The 12,370-nt window shown below is 34.0% G+C and overlaps 1 protein-coding gene across 1 annotated transcript; it reads right to left on the bottom strand.

Moving 5' to 3' along the window:
* Nucleotides 1-2,419: 2,419 nt before the first annotated feature.
* On the bottom strand, nucleotides 2,420-3,592 carry LOC132169953 (probable disease resistance protein At5g45440). Its single transcript, XM_059580891.1, has one exon. The coding sequence runs from the start codon at nucleotides 3,590-3,592 to the stop codon at nucleotides 2,420-2,422; it is 1,173 nt and encodes a 390-aa protein (XP_059436874.1).
* Between the last annotated feature and the right edge of the window lie 8,778 nt (nucleotides 3,593-12,370).

The raw sequence follows: 12,370 nt of genomic DNA, 5'->3' as shown, positions 1-12,370 counted from the left end.
TCTGATGTTTTCTTGTTGGAAAGAAGTTCAAGAATAACCAACATTTCCCTTTCTTGTTAAATTGTCTTAGTGGGTTATTGCTATTGGAGGGGACAATGGTCCTGTAAAAGTTATTCTCACTTAGCCTCCCAAATTATCATCACTTCCACGCTTGTAATTCCAAAGTTTAAAAATGGACATTTAACAACCTGCAATAGCAAATTGTGTCAAGGAAATGGGTGGACCACAGACAATTTAACAAGAAATAGGGTTTTGAGGTTGAAGAGTCCGAAGAGGTTGGGAATGGGTTGGCATGGATGATCACAAAGAGACATTCAAGGTGTTTTTAGGATGGTAATTTTGCAACTATATATTATCTTCGTTTTAAAAAAAAATCGCAAAATGCAAAGCGTTTGGTGTTGCAATTTCTTTAAGTAGGCTTGGCCTGCTTGGGAGTGCTTATTTAAAAAAGTGTGAATTTAAAACAAAATCACGATTTCGCATAACAAGTAATTGGCGCAGTAATTACCAAATTTTCAAATGGAAATGAAAAATAGCCACCTAAAATATGTTAAAAACTTCTCTTCTTTATTATATGTCTGTTTGAAATCTTTGTCTCAAGAAAAAAAAAAAAAAAAATCTCTCAGTACTGCTGGCGGATCAGATTAGGATACATATGTTAGGACGACTTGGACTTTTTTAGCCGTTAGGACTTGAACTTTTTTATTTTTATAAAATTGAAAAAAAAAAAAAAACATTTTACAACATCTTTGCAATTTTTTTATTTTTAATTAAAAAATTGGTATTTTGGGCATTTAAAAAAAATTAATAGAAAATCTTAATAGAATGGGGCAAATGAAAGTTCAATATCCTTAATTGAGAGTTTTTAAACTTTGGGAATAGTGTCAAAACGAGTGGAAGTTCATGACAATTTTTTAAAGTTTCCCAAAACATTTACATCGTTTATGAAACAAAGTAAAACCATACCACTAACGTCTATTTTTAACAAATGACCTCAATTTGTGTTGTTTTGGCATTTGAACACATTAGAAAAATCATCTATGAATTTAATAAATTATCTTCTACCTCCCCTACTTAAGGTACCATTTAATTCACATATGTTAGAATGTATGAGTTCTAAGATTTGTGGATATCTTTGGATTGTGGGGAATGGTTTCTTAGTCATTTTAGCTTGAATACACATTTCACACTTTGCATTATTAACATGCTTATAAATATATATCTTAAATTTTTAAAATTTAAATGTGCTAAGTAACCATGTCATAAAGAAGGTGACTCTACAATATAAGAAGAATGTGAATAATTTTATTAATAATTATGAGTTTAAACATTCCATCACAAAAATGACATTTTCCTAGAAACACCTCATTCCTAAAAGGGGTGGTTTGGGGTTGCGGAACCACCACATGACCTTGGAGGTAGTTCTGCCACACCCAAATTCAAGCAAAGAGAGAGAGAGAGTGGTTGAACCACCCTCAAAGCGCTGGCTTCGTTTGGTAACCGATTTTGTTTTGGTTTTGGTTCGATACTGTAGCAGGAAGTGATTGAAGTAAAAAAAAGTAAGAATATTTGGTATGGAAAAATGAAAAATTTTTGTTTTGTAGTGATTTTTTTATTTGAATAATAATAAAAAATAATTGATATGATATAAAAAGTAAGAGAATATTAAAAAATTAAAAAAGTGTGATGAATAGTGTAGAGCCAAAAACAGGCAAAATCTTTTATCAAACGATGCCATAATGTGGTTCAGCCATGATCACACTAGCCAAAAAGGGTGGTCCAACCACCCATTCTAAGTGGTCAAACCACCACCCGACAGACCCCAAGCCACAGACCCCAAGCCACCCCTCTCTTTTATTTATTTTTATTTTATTTGTTGTTAGGATCTAGGCTTTTCATTTAAAATGAGTAGCCCATATCAAATGTATTGCGCTACATCTCAATCCCTCTTTTTCTATGTGGCATTCTCCTGTCTTAAAAATGTGAGTAAACAAGAGAAGAGTCTCTTCCTCATTATATTAAGTATCAATTCTCATCTTGTTTTCAAAACAAAATTTAAAGTACTAGGCGGTCCATATGCATGTTAAAGACACAAATTTCAATATATATATTGGATCATCCAAATATACCTCTAAAAGCATAACTTAATAATTACTAAGAGACAGTACAATGAATTATATAAAAATGTATATAGATAATTTATTACATGCCAAAGAAATTAAATTCTTAATCTTCAATTTTAACTATATAACATGAGTGCCACATGTATTGACAATACTTGAGTCATAATTTTAAAAGAAGTGTTACACATTTATTTATTAACCATTTCTTGTGCAAATTTATCATTGAATTTGCACATCTTTTATACGAAGATGGACAAGATATATATATATATATATATATATATATATAGGCATCTCTACTTTATTAGGAAATCTTGATACTCACCCATCATTGTTGCAGTTAAGGGAAGGCCCGCACACTTTTGTAAGATTTCTTCCTTTAGAATTCCCGTATTAATTGTGAGCTCGGAGATGTTGTATTGCCTCTTTGATTCTTGTTCAGCTGCCTGAATGAATATGTTCCAGAAGCTCTCCGGATCTGAAAGGGGTAGAACCTGATGTAGGAATCTCTCCCCCTCCCTGCCGCCAACCATCATCTCTGCTACTTGCTCATTCCTGCTAGTCACAATAACTGCTCCCCCACACCCTTTTGGCAGTCCACACGCAAGACGATCCCATTCTCCCACGCGAGTTGGTGAAGAATTCAACTGTCCGTACCACTTATCTGTGTTGCTGGCATTATCCAACACAATCAGATACCTCTTCCCCTGCAATTGCAGGTGAAGAGCGTATAGTAGCCCCTTGAGATCATGACGTCCCTTGTTGATGATCTTCTCCTTTTCTACTCCAAGGCTCTCCAACATTCTCTTGAGGATTGTTACTTTTTGGTCCTCCTCATCGTCTCCAGGCTGTGTTGACATGGATATCGAGATCCTTGGAAGGAAGTAGTCCTTCACCTTCACCTCCGGTTTATAGAACAATAATTGGGAAAGTGCGGTTTTTCCAATACCAGCCTTACCCATGATGCCTATTGCCTTGAAACGATCCTCACTTCCTGGCCTGACCAGTACCTTTTCTAGTGAGGTTACATCGTCATCAAACCCATAAACATTGGACGCACCAAATGACGACACAGCGCTCGTCTGGGTTGGTGAGCTGGGTTTATCACCATCACCCTGTTTGCTAGCTGTTCTATTTACAGCTTTAACAGAATCCCTCTTGAGTTCAACCTTCATATCGTTTAACTTCTTCCGTAAGTTAATACGGGTTCCTTGGTCTCTATTTGACACCACCTGGAACTCCGTCCAAAGATCGTTGAGGCAGTAAAGCTTTTCCCTGATTCCAAATTCCTCAGGTAGGGTTTGGATAATGATTCCTTCAAGCGATTTCTTTATATCATTAAATAGGTTGCAGAGGGATTTGTTCGATAAAGGGTACTGGTTGTAGATGGCAATTTTGGAGGGACTTCTCTCCTTTTTAACGCCGTCGCAGAATTTATCCATTAGAAACTGATCAATCTCCTTCGCCATGTCTGTCTGCACTCTTTAGAGCCAACTGTGCTAGGAGCCAGGAGGCAATCTTATATATATAGATGTAGTTTCGTGAGGAGATATGAGAAAGTTGACATATATATATATATATATATATATAAGGGCCATTGTAGTACTTAATTGTAAAGTTGTACTCCTCTTTTCTTTATTCCTTCCTTCACAGTTTGGGGGGAACATAATTTTCATTACCTTTCTACATCACATAGCCAGAGATGGAGGATCACCTCATTTGCAAGTAAGCATAAAGATTTGCGATTTGTAACGAAAAGAATCGTGGTTGGTTTAAGATTTCCACTTTGTTTTTCCTTTCCTAAATGGGTAAGCTAGCATATATGCTGTTGGCAGCCCATAACTTAGCCCAGTGGTCCGGGATCTAATGCCCCTATCGTCCCTCACTCAAGCTAGAAAATGATAGGTTTTTCAAGACTTTTCTCAAAATTTTGATTCTAAATTGACATCAAATGCCCAATCAGCAGTAGGCATGCGCCAATGCCACCTTCACGCTTTGCTTGTCAAGCCCACAACAATCATCGTTATTCAGATATGACCCAATCCACACCCAACCTGTTCAACAATAGTTAAGTTTTGGAACCAAAAAGCATCCATATTGGCTTGCTAGCTAGTTGCTAGCTAATGATCTGACCACCCCCTCCTGGCCACCATTTTTTTTTTTTTACATTCTTAGTTTTTTTTTTTTTAGTCATTTTTTCTTAGGAATATAATCGAGGGAAATGCTAGAATGCAATAATTTTCCCACATTTTTACCATAAAAAGCTGATGTGGCAGGTCACTCTTAATAATTTATTATTAAAATTTTATTTTATTTTTAAATCAAAATTAAAACAATAAAAAACTAAAAAAAAATAGACAAACACTGCAAGGGCTGGCCGGCCACCCCAGTTGTAGCTAGGGGTGGCTTCAACCACCCTAGACCAGTGGTCTGGGGTGGCTGTCCCTTGGGGGTGGTCCGGCCACCCCCAAGGGCCAAAATTTTTTTTTTTGAATTTAGCCCCACCCAGGGGTGTGAACCACCATGAACGTGGGGCTGGCTTCGGTCACCACCAATGGGCAGCTGGGGGTGGCCGAACCACCCCCATGGGCCATGCCATCCCCAATGGGCGGTTGGGGGTGGCCGAGACACCCCCAAGGGCTAAATCAAAAAAAAAAAAAATTAATTCTTTTTGGCCCTTGGGGGTGGCCGAACCACCCCCAAGGGACTAGGGGTGGCTTTAGCCACCCAGACCAGCAGTCTAGGGTGGCCGAAGCCACCCCTTGCAATTTTTGTTTTTTGTTTTTTGTTTTTGTTTTTAATTTTAATTTAAAAATAAAAGAAAATTTTAATAATAAATTATTAAGAGTGCCTGCCACATGCATCAGCTTTTTATGGTGAAAATGTGGGAAAATTATTGCATTCTAGCATTTCCCTATAATTGAAATTTCACAGCAACTCGTCGTTGCCACGTAGGACTAAGAGGCCATATCAGCCTAATCCAAAATACATGGTTATTGAAGGAGAGGATAAGCAATAATGAACTAATTAAGCAAGAGGTAGAGGAATGCAGGGGAGTACTAGGTGATAACAGTATACATAACGCCAAGGCACGTGAAGAAGAGGGAGTTTGCTTGGAACAAGGATAGATCATTGTGTTCTGTTTCATTTTTTTTTTTTTTTGTTCATGTTTATCTTTTGTGGCGTTCCACATTGCCTAGGAATGGGAATATGCTTAATTGTATACTCACATTATTCTTGACAACAACACGTTTCAAAGTCATAATGATCATGAACTTAATTACCAGAACTCCACAATTAAATATGCTTATACGAGAGTACGTAATATTAGGATGGGTGGCCTCTTGAGAAGTTTGGTTCAAGAGAGCTGAGAGCGAATAATATTGTGTAATTGAAGTGGGGCGTTACATCTTTAAATGTCTAATAGCATCATTAGAATTATCTCATATAAGTAGTTGTCAATCGTGGGCATTAGCATTATTAAGGGGCAAATGTATAAGGAAAGATCAATATACATTGAGAATTTATAATATTTTCTCGCTCACGATTTGTCTCCCGCCTCAATTGGAATTCATTATCTATAATATATTTATTTTGGCTTGCTAAAGTCGATGGCCGAGCCGACCAAGAAGTAAAAAAGGCCGTCAAAATGCTATTCGCAAACCACCACACTTTTTTTTTTTTTTTTTTTTTGGAACAAAACAAACCACCATGCTAAGATCGTGGTATAAGCTAAAAAAGCCTTAGGGTTTTTCCGATGATATGAATAAAAATATAAACTTTAAAGCTTTTGAAAATTTTCATTATAAATTGCGGATCGAATATCATTAATGTTTCCAATTTATTTGATTATATCATTGTTGTGTATAACCAATGCATTATTTCACCATGAAGACATGATAAAGTTTAAATAGGTGAGTAGTGTATTTGAGATGGATTCGGATCCTCTCCGGTTCACTTGGACTGGAGAGGTCTCAAGTTGATGGCCAGGATGGCCCTAGGGCTATTAAGATGCCACGTGTTCCACTTCTAAAAAATTATTAAAATATTATTTCACGTTTAAATAAAAATTAAAATAATATAATAATTTCTTTTTTTGGGTTTTTTGATATAGCCCTTGGGGGTGGCCGGACCACTCCCAAAGGCCACCGCTTGACCTGAGGGAGCCACCCCACTTTGCATAAGTGGCCACATCATCAGTGATGACGTGACCACCTAATTAATTTTCTTATTTAAAATATATATATTTTTTCAAAAAAAAAAAAATTGGGGTGGCCATTTGGCCGGATGGGAGTGGCCGAAACCACCCCTAGTGGGTACTAGGGGTGGCCGTAGACACCCAAAATTTTTTTTTTTCTTTTTTTTTGAAATATATATTAAGGTTTATTAGGGTACCCGCGTCATCGCGATGGCGTGGCCACTTATAAGTGTCAAATTTTAATTGGTTCACGTGTCAATAACGTGAACTTCCGTTAAGTCAACTAACGGTCAATGGACGGAATAACCAATTTGGTCTTTATCTAAACAACAGGTACTTCCTGCGATAAACATCAAACCCTAAGAGAGAAAAAATAAAGAAATGAAACCCTAGGGAGATATTAGGTATTTAACCCTTTGTTTAATTAATATTTTGAATGGGTTGAGACTCATGATCTTGAATAGGTAACCAATTTTCAGTTTATAGGAAACATTAAATTTAATCATTTAATTAATATTTTAAATATGCTCAAATTCATCCACAGCCTCAACACATGGATATTTAATTTAAAGAAAAAAATATAATTTAGCCCCCCAAATTACCAGTCATTTCCATTTTAGCCCTTCAATGTTCAAAAAATGATAAAATAGCCTACAATCTACCAAACAGTTGCAATTTGACCATTTTGTTAGTGATTACCATCAAATTGGATGAAAAATTCAAAACTACGTCGTTTTGGTAAAGTTAAGTTATTAAAATGCTCTTTTGGTTAAAAAAAAAAGTGTTTTCCGGCCACCCCATAGGGCCACGGCGTGGCCGCCCAGCCACCCGTATGGCCTGGGGCTCGTCGGCCACCCCATAGGCCATGGGGCTGGCCGCCCAGCCACCCCCATGACCTATGGGGTGGCCGGAAACCACTAGTTTTTTTCTTTTTCTTTTCCTCAAAACGACGTCGTTTTGGCGGGCATTTTTTAAAAAAAAATTTCAAAAGGGCATTTTAGTAACTTAACCTTGTAAAAATGACGTAGTTTTTGAATTTTTCATCCTCTTTGACGGTAATGACTAACGGAGTAACCAAATTGCAACTATTTGGTAGTTTGGGAGGCTACTTTATCATTTTTTGAACATTATGAGACTAAAATGGAAATGGCTGATAGTTTGGGGGGTTAAATTATATTTTTTCATAATATAAATTGAAAATCAGTATTGGAAACAAGATTTGAATTCAAGACAAATGTCATGATACTATGTTAAATCATCAATTGTTCCAAAAGTTAAAAATGGTAAATTTAATAATTTAATTAATATTATAACATTGCTCGTCACACCATGATTATTAAGACATAATTAATCACTCAAAAAATTAACACCTGATCAAACCTTAATTCATAATACTTTTGGACAAAACTAATAAACTCCAGTTTTTTTTTTTTTTTGAGAAATGCTAGGGGTCAATAAATTTCATATATTTGGCCCATATTCTCTTACAATCAACCATTAGATTTGTAGGGTTTACCATTAATTTATGTGGGATGTACATATAAGTGTACAAATCTAATAGTTAAATGTAAAAAAATATGGGTCAAATTTAAAGAATTTTTTGACTTCTAGCATTTGGGAGTAGATTTAAATTTTGACTTGGAATTACCGTGTTATTCTCATTTCAGTTCTATTCATGCATGATTCTTTCCAAAATACAATACGTATACCTTGCTTCTTTTTCTTTTTTTTTTAGGGAAAATCAATTTGATTTTATTAATAATGATCAAAAGCATAAAAGTTCTTACAATCACAGAATATATAGTTCTGCAAGATCATAGTTAAAGCTAAAAGATTACACGTCAAAAAATCGAAAACATAACAGATCTTACAATGAAAAACCAATCTATGACGTCAAACATTCGCTATCACAGTCCGATCTTCAGATTATAGAACATATCTGCTAACGCAGACTCCTTTTGGAAGGACAGGAAGCAATTTCCTAAGTATGAGCAAAAAACTCACACCCAAACCATTCCCTCTCGACCTGAAAGCCAAAAGCATTATTAACGTCTTCAGTCCAACAGCTAGGACCATAAAATAAAAACAACAACAACAATAACAACAAAAAATAAAAACAAAAACCCCCAAAAGCAGCAATGGAGAAGTGTTACGAGCCTCTGTAACGAGGGATGAATAATTAGCAAGAATGATAGATTTGTGATAGGATAATTTGAGGAATCCTGAACCTCCTAATTTTATGGTAGTTTGAGGAAACCTAAACCTCCTAAAACAACTACTAGAGTTGAATATTAAACTTCTCATATATTTTATTGATTACTCTTAAGTTTATATAAACTATTACATTGCAGAAATAGAAATACACATAAATAGAAAATATAATTCTAATGAGAGACAAATCTCATATTTTCTACTAGAGATATTGCTTTATGAGCAAGACTCTTTATTTTCCTAATAAGGTTAATAAATCTATTATTCTCTTAAGAAACAATAATCACTTACCTTATTCTAAAAGAGTTATGCTTTATGAGCATAACTCTAATTCTATTGGACTAAATTATCTTATTACAGGGTCATAGACCCGTAACAAGAAGCACGGCATCGTAGACATCAATTCGGAAGACACGCCTTGGCTGAAAAAAACGATCAGATTTAAGGTTGAAGAGACTATATCTAGATCTAGATCTAAATCTACAAACTAGATTTAAAGCAACCCGCCAGAAACAAAGACCGGTGGAGCCTACAGAGAAGACGCCGAGCACTGCTACCATGAAAGGGAAGGAGGGAAGATCTAGATCTAGATCTTCCCTCCTTTTGAAGTTCTTCTTAGTGTTGTTAGATGAAAATAGTATACCTTGCTTCTTGTTTTTCTTTCTTTTAACTTTTTTTTTTTTTTTTTAAAAAAAAAAGCACAATACCTTGCTTGTGAGGTAGTAGAAGTTTGGAAGAAAAGAAGGAATACCATAAAGTGAAAAGTTGATATAATATTTTATCAAAATGGAACTCAATTAAAGGTACATGTCATACACGTTTTTCTTGTTTAATTATATTTCGAATTAGTTTTAAGACAATATAAAACTTTAACAACATAGATTCCAAAAGGGTTGCTCATGTCATCACCCCTCAAAGTTTCTATGGCATGGTTGATCATGTTAAATTGATTTTCTGATTGGGAACATCACTTCATATAAGCTTTGGAGGATATATAAGGGGATGATGGATAGAATTACCCAAACTCAAAAGGATTTTTTTTTTTTTTTTTTTAAATGTAGGATGTCAATGTCTCTCCCAAAGCCATTAAAAAAAAAAAATTACCCTAAAATTTCAATAAAACAAAAATACTCATATAAATTGGAAAAAAAAAAAGGGAGTATATATATAATTTAATTTATTTTTTTAATAAAAAACTGATTTTTTTAAATGTGGACATCCTTGATTTTTTTTTTTTTTTTTTTTTTTTAAAAAATTATTAGTTGAAGATTCTTTTTTATAATTTTTTTTTATTATTTTATTAAAGGTATTTTCGCCACTGGAGGACATTGACAATTTTTGGTAGTTTGAGAGAGATATTATCAATTGAATATTAGTTTGAGAGAAGCATGTGGACTTTCTCCTTTTTGTTTTGAACTAATTATAACTTGCGAGTGTATTACATACAAATTTTATCCTGCCCCTAAATTATAAAATATATTAGATTCTTTATGCACGTGATATTGTGAATTTTAAGTATATATCAAATGAGTAATACAATTTAGTATATTGTTATAGGGTTATCATACAACTATCATAATGTAATAGTGAAAATCAATTTTTGGATTAATAAGAGCTTTGTAAGGGGAAAAAAAAAATTTTAAAAAAATTTTTTTTTAAAAAGAATGCTAATTTTACTATGTATTTAGTAATAGCAATTAGTCACATGCTTATTTTCTTAAAGTAAAATTCATCGACAATGTTTGAGACCAAACGTATGTCTTTCAACAACTTCATTGCACCCCTCACTTTTTTCATGAAATTTTACATATTTCGAAGTTGAGACAAAAGGAATAATGTCTTTTCTACTTTTTTTTTCTTTTTCTTTTTCTGGGTTGTTTGAAGAATTAAGGGCAATGACCTGTTTTTCATTATATTTTAATTTTTAAATAATAATAATAAAAAATAAAGGGTATAGAGGAATTTATTAAATTTAAACAACTATTGATTTATGCCCTACGTACGGTGATGGTTAGATCGAATGAAAAACCGACATTAAACAACAAAAAAGTTCGAAATTTTTTGACCTATTTAACAATATTAGGCACCCTAAAACAATTTAAAATGTTATATTTAGGTTATTGAAGAGGTAATATTATTATTTTAGTGCCTTATATAATGATTTTTTATTTAGTGCTAATGCTTATTATTATCATTTGAATATTTGGACTTAAGAAAGTTTATTTAGCTAGCTTAACTATTCATCTCTTATAATGAGCAGTTTGCTCCAACAAAACAATATGAGAGCTACAAGGAGGGATGTCTTTCATCTAAACCTGATCTAGGATTTGTTTAATTGTCGCTTGAGCTAAACCGTGCGCAACAGAGTTTCCCACCTAGCTAATGGACGCGAGATATTTGTCAATCTAAAACCATTTTAAACACTTCTCGAGTATCCTCCAGTAATTGTCTTAATTATGTCATTTTAAGTTGATATCATTAACGATTGGACCTTGATACACAGCACGCGGCGTGCTCTTTTACTTCACCCTTAACGATTTGGAGAGCATCACCTTCCATAACTATACTCCTCATGCCTAAATCAGTAAATCCCGGTAGAACTCGGCAGCATGAAGGGCTCTAAATTCTTCCGCAGCATAGGTTCTAGGTTTCCCATCTTGCTCCAACTTTTTGCAGCTATCACAAAATCCATATGATCCTAACCCCACTCTATAGCGGACCGGCATATGCCATGGCCCCCTACCCCCAAAATAAGGAAAAAAAAAATTGTAAGTTAAAAAAGCAAAAAAAAAAAAAAGTAAAATTTTAATTTTAGTCATTTAGCGCCTACTAAAAAAATTTTGGCCATATTTTTAAATTTTTTGGCCCTATCCAATAAAACATTTTGGTCCTATTATTCTTAAATTTTTTGGTCCATACCCATTAATTTTTTTGGCCCTTACAGCCTTACCCATGCAAAACCTGCATTTCAAAATTTTTAGAATCAGAGAAAAGAGACCGCTAATCCTTGTTTTGTGGTTTAAGAAATGAGAGTAAATGGGCACACACATGGCAAGAGACAAGAGTGGGTAGTGACTTTTTATTGTTTATTTATTCAAGTTTCAATTTCAAACAATATGTAGATTCTCAAATTACGGAATTTAGGTCATTTTTAGGAACCAAAACACTTGGAAAATGACATCTATTAGAAAGTTGGCATTTTACAATTGAAAATTGAGTATATTTTTATTAGGATCTTGCTCTCTATGTCTTAGAAAAGCTTCGAACCAAAACTATCTTTTGGTTTTCTGAAGAAGTGTCTCTGCAAAAGAAGCATTTTGAGAGAGAAATGATTTTTTGCTACCTCGATAACATGCCACCTTTTAAATAAGTGGCATTTTGCAAGCGTTTCAATGCCTAAAAATGATCTAAATTCCGTAATTTGAAAATTTACGATTTCTTTAAATTGTAGGGTCTCCTAAATCAATAATAAGATCATGGAAGGAGGTAATGGTAAAGATCATTTATCAATTTTCTAGTTTAGTAAAAGATAAAGTTAAAAGACACATGATAAAGATAAAGTTCACATAGATACTGAGAAGTGAACTTGGCCACTCTTCTCTTTATTCCTTCTCCTTGATCAGTTTGGGACCTTGATAGCAAAGCTTAGCTGTAAGAGTACTGGAAAGTTGAGATGTCACATGACTATAACTCTTTCTTCATTTCAGTTTACTTTTTTAGAATTTCTTACTGATGCCCTTATGGAGATAAGAGTTGCCTTCCTATGGCTAGCTAGACAAAAATAAAAATAAAATAAAAATAAAAATAAAAAAGTGAAAAGGTAATATTCCTAGTGGAA

The sequence above is a fragment of the Corylus avellana genome, chromosome ca2 (genome assembly GCF_901000735.1).
Source record: "Corylus avellana chromosome ca2, CavTom2PMs-1.0".
Lineage (NCBI taxonomy): Eukaryota > Viridiplantae > Streptophyta > Magnoliopsida > Fagales > Betulaceae > Corylus > Corylus avellana.
This window is presented reverse-complemented; position numbering and strand designations above follow the sequence as displayed.

Coding starts and splice junctions, on each gene's coding strand:
- LOC132169953 (XM_059580891.1), bottom strand. CDS start 3,592: ATGGCGAAGGAGATTGATCAGTTTCTAATGGATAAATTCTGCGACGGC.